Source organism: Theropithecus gelada, chromosome 8 (assembly GCF_003255815.1).
Source record: "Theropithecus gelada isolate Dixy chromosome 8, Tgel_1.0, whole genome shotgun sequence".
NCBI classification, from domain to species: Eukaryota; Metazoa; Chordata; class Mammalia; order Primates; family Cercopithecidae; genus Theropithecus; species Theropithecus gelada.
Window position 1 is genome coordinate 34,423,160 of NC_037676.1, and position 25,402 is coordinate 34,448,561.

The window sequence follows — 25,402 nt, forward strand, 5'->3', positions numbered from 1 at the left end:
TTCTCTTGTGGGCATTTAGTGCTATAAATTTCCCTCTACACACTGCTTTAAATGTGTCCCAGAGATTCTGGTATGTTGTATCTTTGTTCTCATTGGTTTCAAAGAACATCTTTATTTCTGCCTTCATTTCGTTATGTACCCAGTAGTCATTCAGGAGCAGGTTGTTCAGTTTCCATGTAGTTGAGCGGTTTTGATTGAGTTTCTTAGTCCTGAGTTCTAGTTTGATTGCACTGTGGTCTGAGAGACAGTTTGTTATAATTTCTGTTCTTGTACATTTGCTGAGGAGTGCTTTACTTCCAATTACGTGGTCAATTTTGGAATAAGTACGATGTGGTGCTGAGAAGAATGTATATTCTGTTGATTTGGGGTGGAGAGTTCTATAGATGTCTATTAGGTCTGCTTGCTGCAGAGATGAGTTCAATTCCTGGATATCCTTGTTAACTTTCTGTCTTGTTGATCTGTCTAATGTTGACAATGGAGTGTTGAAGTCTCCCATTATTATTGTATGGGAGTCTAAGTCTCTTTGTAAGTCTCTAAGGACTTGCTTTATGAATCTGGGTGCTCCTGTATTGGGTGCATATATATTTAGGATAGTTAGCTCTTCCTGTTGAATTGATCCCTTTACCATTATGTAATGGCCTTCTTTGTCTCTTTTGATCTTTGATGGTTTAAAGTCTGTTTTATCAGAGACTAGGATTGCAACCCCTGCTTTTTTTTGTTCTCCATTTGCTTGGTAAATCTTCCTCCATCCCTTTATTTTGAGCCTATGTATGTCTCTGCGTGTGAGATGGGTCTCCTGAATACAGCAGACTGATGGGTCTTGACTCTTTATCCAGTTTGCCAGTCTGTGTCTCTTAATTGGAGCATTTAGTCCATTTACATTTAAGGTTAAGATTGTTATGTGTGAACTTGATCCTGCCATTATGATATTAACTGGTTATTTTGCTCATTAGTTGATGCAGTTTCTTCCTAGCCTCGATGGTCTTTACATTTTGGCATGTTTTTGAGATGGCTGGTACCGGTTGTTCCTTTCCATGTTGAGTGCTTCCTTCAGGGTCTCTTGTAAGGCAGGCCTAGTGGTGACAAAATCTCTAAGCATTTGCTTATCTGTAAAGGATTTTATTTCTCCTTCACTTATGAAACTTAGTTTGGCTGGATATGAAATTCTGGGTTTAAAATTCTTTTCTTTAAGAATGTTGAATATTGGCCCCCACTCTCTTCTGGCTTGGAGAGTTTCTGCCGAGAGATCTGCTGTGAGTCTGATGGGCTTCCCTTTGTGGGTAACCCGACCTTTCTCTCTGGCTGCCCTTAAGATTTTTTCCTTCATTTCAACTTTGGTGAATCTGGCAATTATGTGTCTTGGAGTTGCTCTTCTCGAGGAGTATCTTTGTGGCGTTCTCTGTATTTCCTGGATTTGAATGTTGGCCTGCCCTACTAGGTTGGGGAAGTTCTCCTGGATGATATCCTGAAGAGTGTTTTCCAACTTGGTTCCATTTTCCCCCTCACTTTCAGGCACCCCAATCAGACGTAGATTTGGTCTTTTTACATAATCCCATACTTCTTGCAGGCTTTGTTCATTTCTTTTTCTTCTTTTTTCTTTTGGTTTCTCTTCTCGCTTCATTTCATTCATTTGATCCTCAATCGCTGATACTCTTTCTTCCAGTTGATCGAGTCGGTTACTGAAGCTTGTGCATTTGTCACGTATTTCTCGTGTCATGGTTTTCATCTCTTTCATTTCGTTTATGACCTTCTCTGCATTAATTAGTCTAGCCGTCAATTCTTCCACTTTTTTTTCAAGATTTTTAGTTTCTTTGCGCTGGGTACGTAATTCCTCCTTTAGCTCTGAGAAATTTGATGGACTGAAGCCTTCTTCTCTCATCTCGTCAAAGTCATTCTCCGTCCAGCTTTGATCCGTTGCTGGCGATGAGCTGCGCTCCTTTGCCGGGGGAGATGCGCTCTTGTTTTTTGAATTTCCAGCTTTTCTGCCCTGCTTTTTCCCCATCTTTGTGGTTTTATCTGCCTCTGGTCTTTGATGATGGTGATGTACTGATGGGGTTTTGGTGTAGGTGTCCTTCCTGTTTGATAGTTTTCCTTCTAACAGTCAGGACCCTCAGCTGTAGGTCTGTTGGAGATTGCTTGAGGTCCACTCCAGACCCTGTTTGCCTGGGTATCAGCAGCAGAGGCTGCAGAAGATAGAATATTTCTGAACAGCAAGTGTACCTGTCTGATTCTTGCTTTGGAAGCTTCCTCTCAGGGGTGTACTCCACCCTGTGAGGTGTGGGGTGTCAGACTGCCCCTAGTGGGGGATGTCTCCCAGTTAGGCTACTCAGGGGTCAGGGACCCGCTTGAGCAGGGAGTCTGTCCCTTCTCAGATCTCAACCTCCGTGTTGGGAGATCCACTGCTCTCTTCAAAGCTGTCAGACAGAGTCGTTTGCGTCTGCAGAGGTGTCTGCTGCTTTGTTATTGTTTTCTGTGCCCTGCCCCCAGAGGTGGAGTCTACAGAGACAGGCAGGTTTCCTTGAGCTGCTGTGAGCTCCACCCAGTTCGAGCTTCCCAGCAGCTTTGTTTACCTACTTAAGCCTCAGCAATGGCGGGCGCCCCTCCCCCAGCCTCGCTGCTGCCTTGCCGGTAGATCACAGACTGCTGTGATAGCAATGAGGGAGGCTCCGTGGGTGTGGGACCCTCCCGGCCAGGTGTGGGATATGATCTCCTGGTGTGCCTGTTTGCTCAAAGCGCAGTATTGGGGTGGGAGTTACCCGATTCTCCAGGTGTTGTGTGTCTCAGTTCCCCTGGCTAGGAAAAGGGATTCCCTTCCCCCTTGCGCTTCTCAGGTGAGGCAATGCCTCGCCCTGCTTCAGCTCTCGCTGGTCGGGCTGCAGCAGCTGACCAGTACCGATCGTCCGGCACTCCCCAGTGAGATGAACCCAGTACCTCAGTTGAAAATGCCGAAATCACCGGTCTTCTGTGTCGCTGGCGCTGGGAGTTGAAGACTGGAGCTGCTCCTATTCGGCCATCTTGCTCCGCCCACCGTTATAGCCTCTTAAAGTCACAGTTGTATTGTGTTTCTTATTCTTCAAGCCTGGTCTGTCTTGGTTTCCAGTCAGTCCTAAACTCATCGTTAAGATTTTTATCTTCTTAATTTTCAATAAATTCTCGATTTCTAGTTGAAATATGAATGCTTTTTATTTTTATAAACAAAAGAGGCTGAACATGATAGATCTTATTGTGTTGGGAGTAGCTCAATAGAGAATAGGTTAAATTAGTTCTTAAAGCATTTTGGAAAACTACAACTGTCTGTACTCAGCATATGTCCCTACTGCAGGCACAACTATATCTATTCCCTTGGCAACCCCACTGTTACCTGACAAGCTACACTACTTGTGAACACAGGATAATGATACACAGTGCTAGTTATAAAATGCTTTATTGATAATAGCAATTTACCAGCAGAGGGATTACAGAGCACAAGGGATCTCACAAAGGCCCAAAGTTATTTTATGGTCCTAGAAACAGCCTTGAGGAGCGTCAGCATGACAGGACCTTTTGCATCAGCCAAACATCCTGCTGTCCCAGTAAGCAGAGTATGCTCAGTGCCTGGCATCAAGAGAAGAGAGTGCATGGAGAGTTGTAGGGTGATTCAATGGCATCCAAAGGTGGCCCTTCTTCATTATTGCTGAAAGATTTACTGATCAGGAGTTACGGTTGCAATATTCAGGAATTTCAGGGAGATGTAGTATATTATTGCAACCATAACGTGTGTGTGTGTGTGTGTGCACGCGCGTGTGTGTGTGTATATATATTCATTCCAGAAATATGGCAGTAAACAGAACCAATGAAAAGTTTTGTGCTGTGTGCAGATTCCTATGACTAAAATACAATTAAAGAAGAATATTTTAGAATTTATCATTCACTAAACTTTGAAGGATATGATCTTTGTTGCTTCCTTCTTTGATGGACATTGTAGCAGTGAAACTTGGTACAATAAAATGAATATAATATATAATGTTAAGGGGAATATATATATTATATTCGCATATATATATATATGTGTGTGTGTATATGTGTTCCGGATGTATAGGAATCTGCATGTGGTGTTGTCCTTTAATGCCAGTTATCACTCAAGGAAGCACAGCTGAAATAAGAACTGGAAGATCCAACACAAAGACATGAAATGAAAGGAGGGAACAGCCTAATATCAATATGGGTCTGCCGGTCAAGAAATGTGCAGAATCAGTTGGGCATGGTGGCTCACACCTGTAATCCCAGCACTTTGGGAGGCCGAGGCGGGTGGATCATTTGAGGTCAGGAGTTTGAGACCACCCTGGCCAACATGGCAAAGCCCCCGTCTCTACTAAAAATACAAAAATTAGCCGGGCATGGTGGCACATGCCTGTAATCCCAGCTACTCCAGAGGCTGAGACAGGACAATCACTTGAACTGGGGAAACAGAGGTTGCAGTGAGCCGATATTGCACCACTGCACTCCAGCCTAGGTGACAAAGCGAGACTCCAAAAAAAAAAGGAAAGAAATGTGCATAATCCATAGATCTAAGCAAGGTAGAGGGTTTAAGCCAGGCTTGCGGGAAGAGTGCAGATAACTTGCCAAATACAAAAGAGTATCACAATGAGGAAGAAATTGACCTAACAGAAAGCCTTTTATGTGCCTTCCCTTGGGAACTGGAGTCAGTACCTAACTTCTTGGGTTATAACAACTCAGGACTGGAGGATTGAGGCAGAACCACATGGAAGCACCAGGCCTTGACTTCTGGCTTGCTGGCATGCATCCGTCCTGCATGTGAACCAGCCTTTTTATTACAATAAATTTTGTATTTGGGTAAGTTACAATTTTCTTTTATGTATGACAAATGGGGTTTGTTGTTCCTTCAGAGAAATATGGGTGGGAAAGATTCAAAACTGATTTGAATACCAGTGTAGTTGAACAACTAATGGGACATCAGACCATCCTCCCAGAATCTTAACAAATGGCTTTGAGTATGACTATTAAAAAAAATGACTATGATTTTTCACTGGCTGATTTGGTTTGAATGAGTAAATTATTTTTATTTCATTGCATTAACTGCCAGAACATTGAATGAGCTGATAACTCCCTGGTGTTGCTGAGCTGCAAAGAACTATTATTTGGAATTGAATTTTTATTGATTTTCTTGTGCTACAATGACTTTTCTAACATAGTAGCATGAAAGGAAAATGAGAAAAAGGCCAAATAGGGCATGGGGTGAGGAAGGGGAGGCTGCTGCTTCCCAAGGCCTAGCCCCAGATGTACTACTTATTGGCAGGTACTGCTGACTCTGGATGATCCTGTTGCTGATTATATGATTTACAGGTTAGCCAAGTACCTGGCTTCGTCACCTCTCCCTCCTCTTCGCTTCTGCTGTCTGATTCCAGGCATTGTGGGCCTTGTTGTCATTCTGCTGTGGAACTAAACAGGGTGACGGAGTGAAGAGGGAACAGAACTAGACAGAGTGTTGCTCCAAATTGATCTGTGTTGGTGATTGTTCATACCATTCAAACACACACACACACACAATGTGTGTGTAAAGATGACACTGAATGAGTGTGTTATTTTAGCATCATTGCAGTGCCTATTGCACATATCCGTTCATGGTTTTGCTTTCCCTAGTCATCTTAACAGCCAGAGACTTCGTTGTATATTAGTTCATAGTCATCATTCAGATGAGTTGAGGTGGGAAATCATATTTGCTCATTCATTCATTCATTCATTCATTCATTCATTCACTCAACAAATATGTATTAAGTCACTATCTACCAGCTGCCAAAAATACGGCAATAAACAGAACCAATGAAAAGTTTTGCCCTCATGTGCAGATTCCCATGACTAAAATAAAATTAGAGAAGGGTATTTCAGAATTTGCAATTCTGAAAAGTTTGAAGGATATGATCTTCCTTGCTTCCTTCTTTGATAGACATCGTAGGAGTGAAACTTGGTACAATAAAATGAAACAAGATGTACTTCTCTCCTGGCTTCTGATACAGTTTGGTCTAGTACAGAGATGCTTGACAACTCATAGAAGAAAGGGATCTTTTTTTGGACATGATTTTTGGTGGCTATGAAAGTAATCCATATTCATTACAGAAATTTTGGAAAATGCAGAAACAGATAAAGGAGATAATTAATATACCAAATTTCATCCAGTGGAAAACCTTCAAAATGTTTAGTAATTTCTTTTTAGGGTTTTTCCTATAACTATAATAATATAGATATACTAATCCTATACCAGTTGCTATTTTCAGATGGTAAGGTTTTGTATTTTTAAACCACATTTAAAAATCTATCTTTATGCGTATGTATGCAATGTGGTTCAGTTCCCTTATACAGAACAATGTGACAATGACTGCTTTTCTTCTTCCCATAGACCATGTGCACACGATTATGAGTGAGATCAGAGGGTGGAAATCTATTTATGCTCCACCCTCTCAATATACATGAATAGAAGACAAGTCTAATAAAAGAGTGTCCTCATGTGATATGAAAACTTAGGAAAGAGAGGTAGCTAGGCAAGTATTTTGCAGAGACTTGCAAGAAAAAAGTGAGAGAGCATATGTATATACGCTTAAAAGGAAAGGGATATGGTGGTTATGCTTTAAGCCAGTACAAGTTGGACTGAGACTATAAATGGCGTCTGGTGTGTGTTTTTAGGCCTGTGAGATTCTCTGCCTCAGTTTAGATATAACTCTCCGAGAAACTTTTCTGCAATCACTAGATTTAGGTGGGCCCCACTGTGCTACATTTACAGGGTACTTCCCACTTCTCCGTCTCATCACTCAGACGTATACCTCTTAATTGCTTGTTTAATAGCTAGTCACCGTGCTAGAGCATATGCTCTAGGAAGGCCAAGGCAGTCTGGCATGTTCAGTCAGGTATCCCACTGCCCGGCACAGTGTCCAGCCCACGGTCAACAGTGGGAGTGAGTGGAGAAGGCTATTGCACTTCTACACAACACCTGAAGGCAAATTAAGAAGGATTACCTACCAGCTGGGTGCAGTGGCTCACGACTGTAATCCCAGCACTTTGGGAGGCCGAGGCAGGTGGCTCACATGAGGTCAGGAGTTCAAGACCAGCATGGCCAACAAGGCAAAACCCCATCTCTACTAAAAATACAAAAAATTTATCCGGACGTGGTGACACACGCCTGTAATCCCAGCTACTCAGGAGGTTGAGGCAGGGGAATCGCTTGAATCTGGGAGGCAGAGGTTGTAGTGAGCTGAGATTGCGCCATTGCACTCCAGTCTAGGCAACAAGAGTGAGACTCTGTCTCAAAGAAAAAAAAAAAAGAAGGATTAACCAACAAAACAGGTGTTTAATGCAGGTATACTTACTTTTATTTGGAAGTAGATGTATTTAATAATAATACATTTTACTACATTTGGGAGAGAATGATTTTTATTACAAACATGCATATGATAGAGATCATGTACTCCATTCTATTTTATTTAGCATTTAATCTGAATATATACCTATAATCGTAAATATTTTGAGCTTATGATTTTTAATGGTTGCATAATGTTCCATTGTATGAATGCACCAAAAAATTAACCAACCCTATATTATTATTTAGGTTATTAGCAAGTGTTCATTATAAATAATTATTTGAGCAATACCACTATGCATGCATTTTTCTGTGGCGCTCTCTAGTCATTTTTTAGAAAACTTTAGAAGTGGAATTATTGAATCATATGAGCGAATTCTTTTTAATAACAACTGTATTGAGTTATAATCCACATACCATGCAATTTACCTATTTAAAGTGTACAATTCTGTAGTTTTTAGTATACTCATAGAGTTGTGTAACCATCACCAGGGTCAATTATAGAGTATTTCCATCACACCGTAAAAACCCATCAAAACTATTTCTCTTTGCTGTCTTTCCCCATACTCCTTGCTCAACTCCAGCACTAGGTAACCACTCATCTATTTTTTACCTCTATGGATTTACCTCTTTTGTGTGTTTCACATAAATGAATCATACAATATATGGCCTTTTATGAATGGCTTCTTTCACCTAGCATAGCATTTTTAAGACTCATCCATGTTGTAACATGCATCAATACTTCTTTCCTTTTTGTTGATAGAAAGAATGCCATACTGTTCATATAGGAACTTTTGAAGTAACTTTGGCACACATTACAGCTCACTCTTCATGTATGCCCATTTTCACTAGTAGCAATGTTTAATATTACTATTTCTTATATGCTTGCTAACCTTGGGCATTATTCCTTACGCAAAACTGAGCCTCTTGGGAGAGGAAGGGGAGATATAGTGATGGTTTCAAAATTGACATTTCTTTAATAATTAGTGATTTGGTCTTGTTAGATATTTTTGTTAGCCACTTGTATCTCTTCTTGTGTAAATTTTGTTTCATGTCACTTTGCCATTTTATTTGAGGGTATTGTTTTTATTTTGTTTCATAAGAGCTCTTATATGTTAAGGTTGTTAACCTTCTGCCCTTGATGTTGCTTATAATGTTTTAGATTTAAAAATTTTTCAATTTTGGCAAAACACTGTCTACCAATCAATCCCTTAAGGGGTCTTTAATTTCAAGTCTGGAAAAGCCTTCCTCTTCCTAAGATCCAAGGAATATTTTATTTTATTACTGCTATAGTTTCCTGTAAAAATATTTCTTATTAATATGGGTTTTATTTTGGTATTAAAAGACATCAATCTAATTTTATTTTTTTCTCCAAAAAGGCAATTAGTCATCTTAATACCTTTGCCCAATTAATTTATGTATCACTTTTATCATATACTCTATTATTTTTATTTGAGTGTCTCTGAAAAATTCTCTGGTTTATAGTTAATTTGTCTGATTTATGACAAAGCTACCCCATTTTAATCATCAAGGCTTTAAAATAGGATCCAGTAACATACATGACCTCTATGAAGCAACCAGTGCTCTTAAATGGACTTTACATATATTAGCATTTAGTCTTAACAAAATGTATGTGAATTATTATCCTCATATCACCAATGAGGAAGCTGAGGCAGAGAGATTGAGGACTTACTCAGTCAAGGTGTGAGTAAGTGGTGGTCCCAAAATTCAAACAAAAAAACAGGCTCCAGCCCCCACCTTCCTCACCAGTGACCACTCCTGCCTGGTGGGGTCCTGAGATCTATGATCCAGCAGTTTTAAGTTCATACCATTAGTTATGCATGTTTATGATTCATTATGCATCTTTCTTCCCTGATCCTTGGATATTTATGTGAATATTTTTAGTTATATTATAAAAAGCATTTAGGTTTAAAACTGTTAAGTGTTTTTGTTGCCCATTGCCAAGTTTTTAAAAACCATAACTTCTAAATACTGAAATTATTGCACTGAGTTGTTTTTCATTGGTTAGTTTATTTTACAAGGTAATGTTTTCAGGAATAGTATGTGGCTGCTTACAATCTCATGGTCTTATCATGTCTGACACTACATTGTTGTTAGGTTACTCATGAATACTAACTTGTTTGCAAATAACAAATGAGCACCAATGCTTTTTCCAAAAAAAAAAAAAAATAAAGCAAAAATAAAGAATTTGATTAAGTATACTCTGATACACAAACTATATAGGAAATAAATTCCATATTCTTGTTCCATTATTCTTTTTGCTTGTTTTCTGCAAAAATACTTGTAAATTAATTTTTGTATTTTATTAATTTTGTTAAAATTAACAATTTCAACTAAGATCTATCTAGGGTTGTTTCTTTTTAAAGCTAGTTTGCCTCATATCCAATGAGCCATTTTGCAAACTCAAGTCCCTTTTTAGCTTAGAGAACTATTATTATTATTATTAAATTGATTTTTGTTTCTTTTTTTTTCAGCTTGTTGTGTCCTTTTGAAATTCCTGTTATATGTAATGTTGTATTCCTCTTTCTCCACTTTGTCATTCATTTCATCCTTCTTCTGACAATCTCATTGTCACTTTATCACTTTCCTCTTACCTCATTTACTCACCAGGTATTTATTAAGAACCTGCCCTGTGTCAGATATTACAATAGGTACTGGTGATAGAGGAGTGAAAGTCTAGGACTTAGAGCCTGCTTTCATAATACCAATGATGGAGCAAGGAAAACAGATGTAGAACAAGTCACCATAAGCACCCTACTAGAGGACATTCCTTACACTGTTACCAACACAGCAGTCTTACATGTCTATACCAACTGGTCTATCTATAAATTGAGCAGAAGGATATGGAGCTCCTTTGCCAAGCCCAGGCTCCCTGTAATGCTCCTGCAGTTTCCCCTTTGCCTACTTAGTCCTTCAATTTCATTATATTAATATTTTCTGTTAAACCAACTGGTATACTTGCTGTTTTTCTGATGCATCCTGACTGATACTGCCTGTCTTCTGGTTCAGTTTTCTACAATATTCAATATGCTATTTACTGTCTCCATATTTATTTATATATTTCTAAATCAGCAGTTATGTTTTTTCTTTTTTCATAGTGGCGGTTTCTTGATCTCAGATGTTATCCTATTTATAACTCTCTAGATTCTCAGTTGCTGTTTCCTTTTGACTTTAAAGAACTAAAATTAGAAATTATCTAAAAATATGCCTCTTGCTTCATGTCTTTTTAGAGGAAGAAATCTATTTTTGGTTCTATGGTTTGTTTCCTTATCTTGTAGTATAATTCTTGTTATATGGCTAAGGATGTTTTCCCTACGATTAGAAATTGGATCGGTTCCTGTCTGTTTCTTTCAAGCCTTGGAGCTCATATAGGCGATTAAAGTGTTCAGATTGCCTATTCAGAAACAAATTAGACTGGGTCCCTATGGTGAGAATCACAGCTATACCTCTGTGTCTAAGGAGTTTATTTCCATCATGTCTACTATATTTAGCAGCTGACTGGAATATGTTGGTAAGTTTACCCTCCTTAGGATTCAAAAGTTTGCCCTCCTTAGTAGTCAGTGTCCTGGCACCAGTATCAGATACAAGCCAGAACTAGGACTCCGTGATACTTGTGTTTCTCACTTGGTGTAATGATGTCTGATCATTACAGCTCCCTAACAGGTCGACAGCCTTTTACCACTGTGGGATCCAGATATACATAGTGCCCTAGTTTTTCCCTGACCCCCAGTCATTGCCTTTAATCTTCGTTCTTTTTATGTACACCTTTGGGAGGGAAATATGCGTCTTGCTAGGACTCTTCCAGTCATTTCAAATGTCATTTGGAAAGAGCAGCAGGTTGGATTGACCTTTTCTTCTACCTAATCTTGCCTATGTGAGATCTATTAGAAGTTCCTCGAAGTTTCTAGATATACCCTTTCCTAGGTCCCACTGTCAATACAGTTTACACACATACGTACATACATATACATACACATATATAAATATGTAAATTATATAAACGTGTATAAATATGTATGTATGTATTTACTTACCTATTTTACTGAGCGGCTGGAATAGGGAGAAAAAAATGACATTTCTCCAGTTGTTTTTTCACCTGATAATGTAGTTAATGTAGTAGTGCGTAGATAGCCATAAACTAAGTATTTTTTACCTTTTCTATTTCTGTTGATCAAAGAAAGGACACAAAAGTAGAATGTAAATAGAAATTTGCACTATTGGTTTTCTATACTTTATCTGGCTGAAAACAGATTAATTGGTGGTGTCAAAATTGGGATGATCATTTAGCAGCACTGAGCAAAGCTTCCTTTACAAAACAAAGCAATGAAGGAAAAGGAAAATTAAAAAAAAAAAAAAAAACAAAAACCATAGCAAACAAACCAAACAAAAGCCAGACACAGTGGCTCATGCCTGTAATCCAAGCACTTTGGGAGGGAGGTCAAGGTTGGAGGTTCACTTGAGCCCAGGCATTGGAGACCAGACTGGGCAACAGAGCAAGAAGTGACACTCTGCCCATTTCTACAGAAAATGTTTTAAAATGTAGCCCTGTGTGATGTCACACACCTGTAGCCCTAGCTACTTGGGAAGCTGAGGTGGGAGGATAGCTTGAGCCTGAGAGTGTTGAGGTTGCAGTGAGCCATGTTTACACCATTGCACTCCAGCCTGGGCAATGGAGCGAGACCTTATCTCCAAAACAAAACAAAAACAGCTCCTTCATCAGCAAACTGACATCTCATATGTTAAATTCACTCTCGCTCTATGATAGACTAATTTTGATATAGTTCTGATGAATAACCAATTCATATGGAGGAGGGATTTTTGACCCAAAGATCCCTTGTGAGACAGCAGAGGAGAATTGTGTGGGAAACGTGAGATTTTTCATTCTGGGTTTATTCACAGTACCTTCACAGTTTTGTTGTCAGATATGTGACCTTCATCATACTTGGAGTCAGAAGTCCTGAATCAAACGGGCTGTGGCAATTTACGGTTACCGGATAGAGGGAAGCTGGCTTTAAAACTCAGGGGACAGCAGAGAAATGAGAGAATGGATCTTGTCACCCACCTGCAGTTTGAGTTGTTTTAAGATCTTTTGCCTTATATATACTCATGAAGACCTCCGAATATGTAGCACTGCTACTAACAAAAGACATTGGTTGCCTCTGGGAGGGAAAGCATTAAGAGTAAAATTCAGAGGAAAGTGAATACATGGCTTGCTGTGCTTGTTATTCATTGAGTGTTTTTGACTTGCTAAAAGCAAGTTTAATGTATTTATACAATTTATAAAGATGTAACTGATTCTGGAGCTCTCCTCTTTACAGGGAACATATTTCATGTTATTGTAAGCACTGAAGAAAATTAAATCAATAAATTCACAGCCCGTAATTTGAGACACTCAATTTGAAGAAAAATGCATTGTCAGGGAGGGAGGGCAAAATCTTTTACACTGTGGAAGACTTGTAAACAACCTGTCTTTACCCTACTATCCTGTGCTTTCAAGTGGCAGCAGGAATTACCCTCCTGCTGCAAGATTATCAAAGAGTTGTCATGACACCTCCAGAGAAGTAAAGGCCAACTCCCCACCTTTTTTTAATGAAGCGTGTGCTCAAGTGGAAAGCAATGCAAATGAAACTCTTCTGCACTGTCCATCTATGTCCTTTTCCCTGAGAAGGCTTTGCTGGTTAGCACTCAGCCTGGGTGTCAGGAAGCTTAGTGCATTGTTCCCCATCACTGGCACTGATGCTCTCTGTGACCACTGGCAAGCCAATTAACCTCTGCAAGTGTCATCCTTCCATGTGTAAAAGGTTAATAGTACAGCTTGTTTGCAAAGTGCCTGGAGCCTTCCATGAAGGGCACTACCCAAATATCCAGCATTGCTGTTTGACTGGAGGGCGTTGTGTTTTATAATTACATGTTTGGTTGGATAGGTTATAGATTTTGTTGTGGTTGAATGTTGCCCCTTCTCCCTGGTTACAAATAAAAACACTAATAGGTAATCTCACTCTATTAGCATCTTCTAGAGCCCCCTAGAGGGTTAAGGGAATGGCAGAGGTTACAGATTAATAATGCATTCTTCAGTTGATAGAAAAAAATCACGTGCATCTCAACTGCATAATAGCTGTGGATGGCAATTTATTAGGCCAAGTGTTTCATCAGATGCTCAGCAGATAATGCTGGCAAATACTCATGAAACAATGGGGTGTTCTGTGTTTTGTTTTTTTTTTCCTACTTTCCTAGTTATTTATTTCATCCTTCACATCAATATAGGACACCAGAAACTGTTTTGTCCAGGTTATTTCACATGCATTTATGAATATTTAGAAAAATGATTCTCTTGTTCTAGAATTCCTGGAACAAGTGACTTATTTGTGTGTATGTGTATCTAGGTTGTGACATTAAGCTCACTTTTTTTGTACTTGAACCAAATTTGAATAACACTAGACTTGGAGCAAAGTGTCACCTATCTCATGCTTCTTTGCAGATTTACGGAAAAACTTTGAACAAGACCCACAAGGAAGGGAGGTTCCCATTGAAGGCATGATTGTGCTGCACTGCCGCCCACCAGAGGGAGTCCCTGCTGCCGAGGTAAGACAGGATCCCGGGACCAGTCACCGGGAGGAACCAGGCCTGTTCCCAAGAGGGAGGGCAGAGTCCTGCGTGGCTGGAAGGGAAGTCAAGGAGCCCATGTCTGGGATTCTTGTTGCCTGGGCTTAATTGCTAAAGATGATGAAGAAATTCTCTAGGAAATAAGCTAGAAAGGAACTTGTTTCCCATCTACTTCTGTGCTTGCACAAGGCCTTTGGTAGGCAGCCTGGGTAGGATTTGATCTGTCTTCTTGGTTCTGGGGACCTTGAATCATAAAGATGTCATTCTTTTTGTCCTCTGTCAAGATCTTCTGATATGCATATTGGCTTATGGAGCAAATCTGAGCTGTTAACAGGCAAACACGCATGAAAAAGCCCATAGGAAAGGTCAGAAGACCCAGTCCCAGTATCACTGGTGTTTGTTCATCCTTCACTTTTTTGTGGAACAAGCATTCATTTATTCAGTGTCTGTTATGTTTTCTGCACTGTGCAGGCCTTAGGGATATAAAACATCATGAAGCCACTGGCCTCTGATATGTTATCCTTCCTTCACAGCGAGGTGCCTAGAATCCAGAGTCACAATGGTTTCTGCTTCTTGAATGTTTTCTAGAAGTTCTACCTTACTATTCAAATATAATTGTCCCTGGTAATGCACTCTGGTCATAGGAAAGGCTTTCTAAATCTTTTATTCACAATGGGAAGATGGCCCCTGATAGACTAGTAATATAGCTATTATTGGAGGAAAAACACTAAGAAGTATAAGACATGCTTAATATAACGAAAACTTTATAAACATAGGCCCATGAACCCCCAAAATCTGAGAGAGGTCTCAGTTAACTTAGAAAGTTTATTTTGCCAAGGTTGAGGACGTGCGCCCACGACACAGCCTCAGGAGGTCCTGACGACATGTGCGCAATCAGAGCACAGTTTCACTTTATACATTTCAGGGAGCCGTGAGACGTCAATCAACATATGTAAGATGAACATTGGTTCAGGTCCCGGAAAAGCTGGACAACTAGAAGCAAAGGTGGGATAACTCCCGTGGAAGCAGGGATGGGGCTTCCAGGTCACAGGCAGATAAGGGACAAATGGTTGCATTCTTTTGAGTTTCTGATTAGCCTCTCAAAGGAGGCAATCAGATATGCATCTATGTCAGTGAGCAGAGGGGTGACTTTGAATTGAATGGGAGGCAGGTTTGCCCTAAGCAGTTCCCAGCTTGACTTTTCCCTTTAGCTTTAGTGATTTGGCGGCCCCAAGATTTATTTTCCTTTCACAGGCCTGAGTTCAGCAGCACATGGTCCAGGTTTGACTCTTCTATGGGAAGCTAGGAAACGGTGTTTGGAGCTATTGTTTATTCACTGAGAAGCAGATATACGAAGAAAAAGAAAAAACCAGGAGCCTTTGCCTCATATTTTAGTAAAATTGGGAGTTTGTAATTGGAAGGACAAAAAAGGAGATAAAATAAAGGGGAATGAAAAAACACACATACTTGCATATTTAGAAAGCGTGCTAGGTGGACACTATTCAGGGCTCAAATGGCTCACAGAAATGAAGTAAACGGACTTGAAAATTAAACTGAACACTCTATGCATGATGTAAAATGATTAGAAAGGAAAATGCTTATTTAAAAATTTTATCGAATGTAGAACAAAAAAGATATTGATCTCCTTTTGCTGCCCTATTGTTTTCTACGACAGCACAACCTCCTTTCCTGAGCAGGGCGTTAAGTGTCAGGCAAGGGACTATGTCCCTCTCATTTAGGACATCACGTGTGTTCCTGGGAGCCTAACAGAGGTATCAGCAGTTCTCTACATTCAGCGCCCATCTTTCAAAAAACCCCAGTTTACAAATGTTTTATGCATAAAAATGTCTAGGCTCTGTAGTGCCAGCTGTGTGAGTGTCCCCTGGTACACCCATGTTTCCTTCTGGTTCTGTGCCAGGTCACTGCCATTGACTTTGGCAGCAGCAGAGAGGGGTGCTCATGTTTTTATCAGCCATCAGCCTATAGGAACTTAGCATACTCTACATCTCTATTAATCTACTTTTTTTTCAGATGGAAAATAACTTAGATATTTACCTGGCATAACCTTTGCATTTTAGAAGCAGGAAAACTGATGCTTATATCAGTGGCCAACCAAAGGTCTTGCAGTCATTTAAGGGCTCTGTTCAAAATCCTGCAAAGGTACTCCAAGGCACTCCAGGTAAAAGTCTATGTTCTTTTAGTGCTTTACAAGATTCAACATAATCTAGCCTGGTGTGACCTTATATATTTTATTTGACTCTGCATTTGACCGCGCTACAGCCACCCTGGCCCCCTCAATCTCTCTCGGATGCACCAGCCATGCTCCTACATCAGGGCCTTTGCATGTGCTGCCCTCTCTGCCGGAGGGCTCTTCCCCAGCTGTCACACTGCTTCGTCCCATCTTTCTTCAGGGTTTACTCAGATATCACTTGCTCAGTAAAGCCTGCTCTGTACACTCTGCAAATGTTGCAAATATTTGCTTCCCCGACTCCACCTTTTCCCTGCTTTATCCCAGCAATTTATCCTACTACGTATATACTTTCTTTTTACCTGTTATCACAAGCATACTCTATTTACTTTGCTTATTTCTGTCTACCCCACTGAAATTTAACTTTAATGAGGAAATTTGTGCTTTCTCTTCTTCATTGCTGTGTCCTCAGCACATGAAACAGTGCTGCTCATGGCTATTTTCAGAAAGGTGAAAGATTTTTCACAAGTGTTGGCAAGGATGTGGAGGAAAGGAAACCCCTGCACACTGTTGGTGGGAATGGAAATTAGTATAGCCATTATGGAAAGCAGTATGGACATTCTTTCCGAATGTTAAAAGTAGAGCTACCATTTGATCCAGCAATTCTTCTGATAGGTATATACTAGGTATATATCCAAAGCAAATGAAATCAGGATGTAGAAGAGATACCTGCACTCCCATGTTTACTGCAGCACTGTTCACAATAGCTCCATGGGTAAGATAGGGCATCAACCTAAGTGTCCATCAATGGACAAATGAATTTTAAAAATGTGGTATGCATACACAATGGAATACTACTCAGCCTTTAAGAAGGAAATGTTGTCATTTGTGACAACATGGATTAACCAAGCAGGCTGTATGTCAAGTGCAATAAGTCAGGTACAGTAAGAAAAATACCACGGGATCTCACCTCTATGCAGAACCTAAAAAAGCTGAAGTCGACCGGGTGCGGTGGCTCATGCCTGTAATTCCAGCACTTTGGGAGGCCAAGGCAGGCAGATCATCTGAGGTCAGGAGTTCGAGAACAGCCTGCCTAAAATTATGAAACCCCATCTCTACTAAAAATACAATAGTTAGCCGGGTGTGGTGGCATGCATCTGTAGTCCCAGCTACTTGGGAGGCTAAGGCAGGAGAATGGTTTGAACCTGGGAGGTAGAGGTTGCAGTGAGCCAGGATCATGCCACTGCACTCCAGCCTAGGCAAGTGAGCAAGACTCTGTCTCAAACAAAAAAAAAAAAAAAAAAAAGCTGAAGTCACAGAACTAGAGTAGAATGCTGGTCACCACATGTTGAGGAGATGGGGAGAGGCTGGGGAGACATGGGTCAAAGGGTACAATATTTCAGTTAGAGAGGAATATGTTTATTGGTCTGTTGTACAATATGGTGACTATAGTTAATAACAGTGTATTGTATTCTTTAAAAATGCTAAGAGTAGATTTTAAGTACTTGCATCACAAAAAGAACAATAAGTTTATGATGTAATACATACATTATTTAGCCTTATTTAGCCATTCCACAGTATATACATATTTCAAAACATGTTATACATGAAAAATATATGCAATTTGTTAGCATAAAAAATAAATTTAAAAAACATGCTTCTTACATCCAGGTGTTCAATAAATACTTGTTGAATATGAAGGGAAATTAGTCTGCTAATTATATTGATGAATATTTAAGGTTATCCCAGGATTAGCCCTAGACAAAATGTAAAATGCATTAGGCAACATTTTGGCTTTGTTTTGTTTTGTCTTTCTCTCATGATTGGGTACTAACAGGTGAAGAAAACATTCCTACCTACTTTTTTTCATATATGCAAATATAAATTTATTAACTCCATCACTAGTCCTACAACTAAAGAAATAAAGATATATTTTCACTTCAAGTTTGATTCACTTTTAACAGTAAAGAACAGCTCAATGCAATATTTAGACATTTTGGCTAATTGTTAAACATTAACTAAAATGGAGCTTTAACTAAGAGTGTTGCCACATTTTTAAATTAATAGACATTAGGTGAAACTATTTTGAATTTATATAAAAGTTGAAGTACTATAGAAAGTTCTCATGTACCTTCCCCCTCCGTTTCTTGTTTTTTTATTTTTATTTATTTATTTATTTTGAGACAGAGTCTCACTCTGCCACCCAGGTTGGAGTGCAATGCTGCACTCGGTTCACTAAAACCTCTGCCTCCTGGGTTCAGATGATTCTCCTGCCTCAGCCTCCTGAGTAGCTGGGATTACAGGCACCCACCACCATGCCCTGCTGATTTTTGCATTTTTAGTAGAGATAAGGTTTCACCATGTTGGCCAGGCTGGTCTCTAACTCCTGACCTCGTGATCCGCCCACATCAGCCTCCCAAAGTGCCTGAATTGCAGGCATGAGCCACCGCACCCGACCCAGTTTCCTTTTTTGTAATTACATCTTACATGAGTGTGGTACCTCCCGTACAATGACCGAACCAATATTGATACATTCTTATTAAGGACAGTCTAGAGTTTGCATTAAGGTTCACTCTGTGCTGTTGTCTATGGCTTTTTTAAAATTTCATTTCAGGTTCAGGAGTACATGTGCAGGTTTATTATATAGGTAAATTGCATGTCACAAGAGTTTGGTGTACAGATTAATTCATCACTCAGGTGATAAACATAGTACCCCACGGGTAGCTTCTTGATCTTCTTCCTCCTCCCACCCTCTCCCCTCAAGTAGACCCCAATGTCTGTTGTTCTTTTCTTTGTGTCCATGTGTTCTCAGTGTTTAGCTCCCACTTACCGCCCCCACTGCTTGTTGAAGACATAAATTTAAAAAAGAAAGAACAAAAGAAGAATAAAGGATGTGCAGTCTGGTAAGATAGTAGCCAAAAGCAAAAATACATTTTGGTTCATAAATGCACACATGAGCGTGCATACCCACTCACCCACACTGAAGCATCTTTTGAGAGAATGCAGGGGACTTATGAATTATAAGAACTCTGTGACTGTTCAGGACTGAGATTGGTAGAGGATTCCTATGAGAGGACAGACTGGCTTCTAGGAGGTGAGCAGCGTGCCCATATGTTCAATTATTTAGAGGCTGAACTCTGTTGAATGCTTGGAAGCAGCTCTTTACACATCCCTCCCTCTTTCTTGCCCTAGCGCCCTACACTTGCAGGCAAACGAGCTCTGTAGACTGGCTCAGCCCCTTTCTTCATTTGCTTCTGAGGGTGCTTTTCAGCTGTAACCACAAGGAGGAGAGCAAGATATGAAAAACTTTCAGTGGCAGCACCGTCCAATGTCAGTGGAAAAAAATATTTGGGAGAGCTGTGGAACAAGGGAACACAATATAGATGTATCAGAAAGTACGCTTTCTTTTCTGGTATCTACCTTTCTGACACATTTCCAAACTGTAGTTATCCACTTCCTATATTGGTTTCCTAGGGCTGCTGTTATAAATTACCACCACTGAGGAGGCTTGAAACAGCAGAAGTTTATTTTCCAACAGTTCTGGGGCAGGAGTCTGAAATCCAACAGCATTAATTCCTTCTGAGGGCTCTGAAAGAGAAACTGTTCCATGCTTCTCTCCTAGATGCTGGTAGTTACTGGCAATCTTTGGTGTCCCTTGGCTTGCACACTGATATGATTATGCTTTGTGTCCTCATCCAAATCTCATCTTGAATTGTAATCACCCATAATCCCCATGCGTCAAGGGAGAGGCCAGGTGGAGATCATTGAATCATGTGGACAGTTTCCCCCATGCTGGTCCCATGATAGTGAGTGAGTTCTCACGAGATTTAATGGTTTTATAAGGGACTTCTTTCCTCTTTGATGGGCACTTCTCCTTCCTGCCGTCTTCTGAAGAGGTACCTTGCTTCCCCTTCTTCCCTCCCCAGCCATATGGAACTGTGAGTCAGTTAAACTTCTTTCCTTTATAAATGAACCCTAACCCTAACCCCTAACCCCTAACCCTAACCCTAGCAGTATGAAAATGGATTAATAAATAGATACATCACTCAGTCTCTGCCTCCATCGATTGCAGCTTCACATGGCACTCTCCTGTGTCTCTGAATTTTTTATAAGGACACCAGCCATTAGATTATGACTGACTGTAATCCCATGTGGCCTCATACTTTATATTCTGCATCACAAAACATCTGCAAAGACCCAATTTCCAAATAAGGTCAGGTTCTCAGGTTCCAAATCAACATGAATGTTGGGGGACTGCTATTCAGCCCAGTACACTTCCCATTCTACCTCTGGCATCATATCACTTTTTATTTTAATAATGTATATCTTTTAGGAATAAATTTCAGAACCAGACCAGCTGAAATTAAATAGAAACTAATTCCAAGGAGCAGCTAGGGCTTTAGGGTAGTTTAAAACAGAAATTCTCAGCTGAGAAGGGGCAAAAACTTTGTTTTATAAATGTTGTATTATAGATGAATATGGAAAGTATTTCAGTTACATTAAGGGTTAAATAGGCTATTGATGCCGTAGCAAACATTTGTTTTTTAAAATCTGATCTGTATAAATGTATGGGGTACAAGTGTAATTTTGTTACACGCATAAGTTGCATAATGGTAAAGACAGGGCTTTTAGTGTATCCATCACCCAAATAACAAGTAATTTCTCGTCATCCATCGCCTCCTCTTCCTGGTTTCCACTGTCTATTATTCTATACTCTATGTCCCCCTCACCCTGCCTCATCTCCACTGTCTGTCATTTCAAACTCTAAGTTCATGTTTAGCTCCAACTTACATGCGAGAACACATGGTATTTGTCTTTCTTTGTCTGAGTCATTTCATTAATATAATGTCTCTGGTTCCATTTATGTTGTTTCAAAAGACATTTCATTGTTTTTATAGCTGACTGGTATTTCATTGTGTATATATACATTTTCTTTATCTAAATTCATTGATGGACACTTAGATTTGTTTCATATGTTTGCTATTGTACATAGTAGTGCAGTAAATATGTGAGTACATGTATTTATTTCATTTCTTTTTTGGCAGGTAGACAGTAGTGAGATTGCAGGATCTAATGGTAATTCTGTTTTTAGTTATTCAAGAAATATCCAAACTATTTTTCATAGAGTTTGTACTAATATACATTCCCACCAACAGTGAATAAAAGTTGCCTTTTCTCCGCATCCTTGTCAACATCCAGTTTTTGGGGTTTTTTTTTGTTTTTTTTTTGTTTTTTTACTTTTCAGTAATAGCCATTATGACTGGTATAACACTGTGGTATCTCATAGTGGCTTTAATTTACATTCGTTGATGATTAGTGATGTTGAAGATTTTTTTCATGTTTCTTGGCCATTTCTATGTCTTTTTTTTTGAAATATGTATATTCATATCCTTTGCCCAACTCTTTAATGAGGTTGTGTATGTATAACATCATCTTAATGTGGGACAGTATCCTAGTCTCAAACACTTGCATTATTTTGGAATTTCTTTTCTCCATGATTTGGATGCTAGCATTATCTGTGCACCAATATCTATAGCTCTTTTACTTTCAACAGTAGCTTACACAGTAAGTCATTGCTATCAACATCTGTGTTTTTGCTGAAAACAAGGCAGAATGAGAGAAGAAAGCTGAGAAATGATAAAGATGGAGAAGGAAAATGAAAATGTTCATACCCTTCCACAGTCATGGTGTCCCTTAGGGTGCAGATGTCTATCAATGTCTGTTACGTGGTCAGGTCATTAAGCATGTATCATTCTGCCTATTAACTTCATAGTAATATGAGTGTACTAAGGTAATGACTCTTCAGTATGGCAGAAATTGGTAACTGTGTTTAGAAATTGGTCAGTCATGTAATCATTACTGTGAAATGCTATCAGTCAAAGTCATCTTCATTGTGCAGGCCATGTTCCACCCTCTCCATGCCACCACTTGGTTCCCTTTCTGCCCACCTCCTCTGGGGCCCATGGGATCACCACTGGAAAGGGATATAGCTGGCGGGGCCCCCAGTACATCAGCTGGCTTTGTCTGTCAGTGGAATGGGTAGTTTCCTACTTGACACATTCATTGAAAGTCACCTTGGGGGGCATGTCCAAATTCTGTTATCACAAGACATATACAATAGACTTTTCTCTGCAAGACAGAACTTTCTTGGCAACTAACTCATTTATCTGACAAGAAAAGTGTTATGAATAATAAAAATAGAGTTGCCATTTTTGAAATGTTCTTGTGCACCAGGTACTATGGTAGGTGGTTTATCTTCTGTTATTTCAATTAATTTGCAAAAAAAAAAAAAAATGTGCTATGAGATGCTGAGAAAGTATATGAGCTTTCATGTCTATCCTACAGCAACTTGTCTAAGCTCTCAGGTCACTAGGAAGCACTAAGAGCCAACTTTAAAGCTCAATCTGTCCTTTCTCTAATTGTTTTTGGTTTTGTTTGTTTTTAATTGGACCAAGCTTCTTGAAGGTTGGGAGCCGCCAGGCCAATGATAGTCTATCTGCCCACTGTACTGCCATCATCTCACCCTTAGAAAGAAAGGTCTTTGGATTAAATTATCTTCTAGTGAATATTCTAATCTCAAATTTGCTATATATTCTGTGCCTCTTTATTTGAAATATGTCATCAGATAATAAAACTAAGAGCACTGAGAATGTGGAAGTTTTGGAGGCCGAGGGGGACAAGGAGCCTGGGACAGGACATCACTCTGTCCTTTAAAGGGCAAGGAGTCCAGGTTTGATGCTATCCTAGGAGTTATATAGAAGAGGCCACGTAGAAGAAAAAGGGACATATAAAAGGAGAAGTAAGGGAACCAAGTGCAATCTCTACCCTCATTACAACTTTCTCTACATTTGGCCATGTCCCTAACAGATCACATTGTCAAAACAGGACCCAAATTTACGCTGATAAATGCATACTTGTGTCTGTAACACAGCAGTGTCATTTCACCTACTATACGTCAGTGGGGTAGGGAAATAATAGAAACAGAACTAAAGATTGTCAGGTTTGCACAATGGGAAAAGTATGAACTTTGAAGCCAACAGACTCTGGCTACTAACTTTGTAATGCAATTAGCCACTCTGACCCTCAGTTTCCTCCTCTGGAAATGAGAAAAATGTTTTCTTTGTAGAATTTCTATGAGACAAACAAAACAACAGCAACAACAACAAATGTGCAAAACATTTAGCAGTTTCTAATATTAAATAAATGGTAAAGATTATTTTGATTTCTGTTGTTCCTTCTTCTTTCATTTTTAAAGCTTTAAGAACTTTTGATTCCCCCAAAAAGATGTGAAGTCCTATTATTTTTGGGGAACCAGATTAAAACAGAAAATTCGTATAATGTCTAACATGTTTTTAACCCTTTGAAGAAGTAGTGAGCTGCTAAGACCAGACCGTTCCCTCGAGCTCTACTTCTCTCAAACATTGCCCTCTCTTCTTGTCCTTCAGGGTCATCAAAGACAAAGCCACTTATCAAAAAGCTTCCTGGCCCCCTCTCTTGTAATCCATCACATGGAGGAATTAAATAATTACTGATGAAGGCTGGTGACCCACCAATGTTTGTTCACCTTACCACCATTGAAGTATCTTATGAATGATATTATTGTTATTAAAACACTTTATGAAAATGTTACATGAACTGGAAGTTTCTCATTACACTTACTTAGACACTGGTTTAGATAATATGTAATTACTTTTTGTAAAAAGTTCACATGAACTTTTTACAAAATAGGTCACACACGTTGTTTTACAAAATACCTGAAATGTGAATTAATGACAACTCAAATGTTTCTAAACTTCATGAGCCCATCCTAATAGCTGGATGTATTAGAACACATTTGTCACTGCAATTATTTTTAGCCTTAACTTTGGGGGCAGTTCTAACTGAAGATAGCATCTCTAATGTTTGACCCTTGTTGTTTAGCTAAAACCAATTTGCTCTTTTCCAAACAATTCATTATCCCACACTGCACTTTTTTATACTCCCTAATTAAATGGAAAATCTATCTTTCATAAAAGTTAGAAATTATGTCTAATGAAAATCCGACATTTTAATGGTTTTCCACAGATTAAAATTGTAGAGTTCTCAATAAACCCTGATTTACTGATGTTGGCTGTAAAATGGTTATTGCTGTTAATAAAGCCTGTAAATCTTAACAGGTTATATTTGCCTTGGACAATAAAATTTGCCATAAAGGCTTAGTGTCTAAGGCTAATTCTGCTCACATCAAGGTAAACAGCCTACTCAAAATAATTCAATGTCTTTGAGAATTCAGGCCTAAGCAACAGACAGATTCTAGCCTTGAGGCATTGCATGCCAGGCACTGTTCTTGTTTTTAATCTCACCAAGGAGTCAAGATAATATTGGAATTAGAAAACTCGGGAAGGTCAAGGGCTTTTGTCAGTGCAGTACGGATAAGGAGAAAGTTCTCTGCTTCTTGCTCAGCCCCAAATCAGCTTTGTCATTGGCTGATCACTAGGAGCAGAATGAAAGAATGTATTTTTTGTATGATAAAGAGTGCTAAAGTCATACAAGTGTTAGGAACAAAATTTGGGGGTGACAGGGTGGAGTGGGCAATTAGGGAAAGGAGACCATTTTCCTTGTTTCACTTCCAGATGCCTATCTGGAAATGAAGGATGTTTTGAGAAGGCCTGTTAATCTTGGGACACGTGGATATCTGTCATGTTTTCCAATGTTTGAGGAATTTCTTTTTAAGTTTCACTTACCTAAGACCGTAGCCCAATAAATACCTTTTCTAGTCATCTTTGCAGTTAGATCCCTGCAGTCAGGTGGTCTCGTACAAGATGGGATGGGGAGGTGAATGCTGTGGGTTTGTGGAAACCCTCTGCAGAGGATGCTGGCAGAGGTACCCCACTCTCCAGGGCAGGTAGAAGAACCAGCATCTTGCCCACATCTCACGGTTGTGAGCTCTGTATTTTGCTTAAGACAGAATCTCACTCTGTCTCCCAGGCTGGAGTGCAATGGCACGATCACAGTTCACCGCAACCTCTGCCTCCCAGGCTTAAGCAATTTTCCTGCTTCAACCCCCTGAGTAGCTAGGACTACTACACGACATCATGCCCAGCTAATTTTTGTACTTTTTGTAGAGGTGAGGTTTTGTCATGTTGCCCAGGCTGGTCTCAAATATCTGGTCTTAAGTGATCTGCCCACCCTGGCCTCCCCAAGTGCTGGGATTACAGACCTGAGCTACTGCTCCTGGCCCCATGTTTTTTGCACTGCAGGAG

General features: G+C 39.6%; 1 protein-coding gene across 2 annotated transcripts in view; it reads left to right on the forward strand.

The window, feature by feature from the left end:
- UNC5D (unc-5 netrin receptor D) overlaps window positions 1-25,402 on the forward strand; it is a 593,886-nt gene that overhangs the window by 378,404 nt on the left and 190,080 nt on the right. For both annotated transcript variants that reach the window (XM_025394124.1, XM_025394125.1), the window contains exon 4: window positions 13,848-13,951. In XM_025394124.1, coding sequence (XP_025249909.1) covers window positions 13,848-13,951 — 104 coding nt within the window. The remainder of the gene's footprint in view (window positions 1-13,847; window positions 13,952-25,402) is intronic.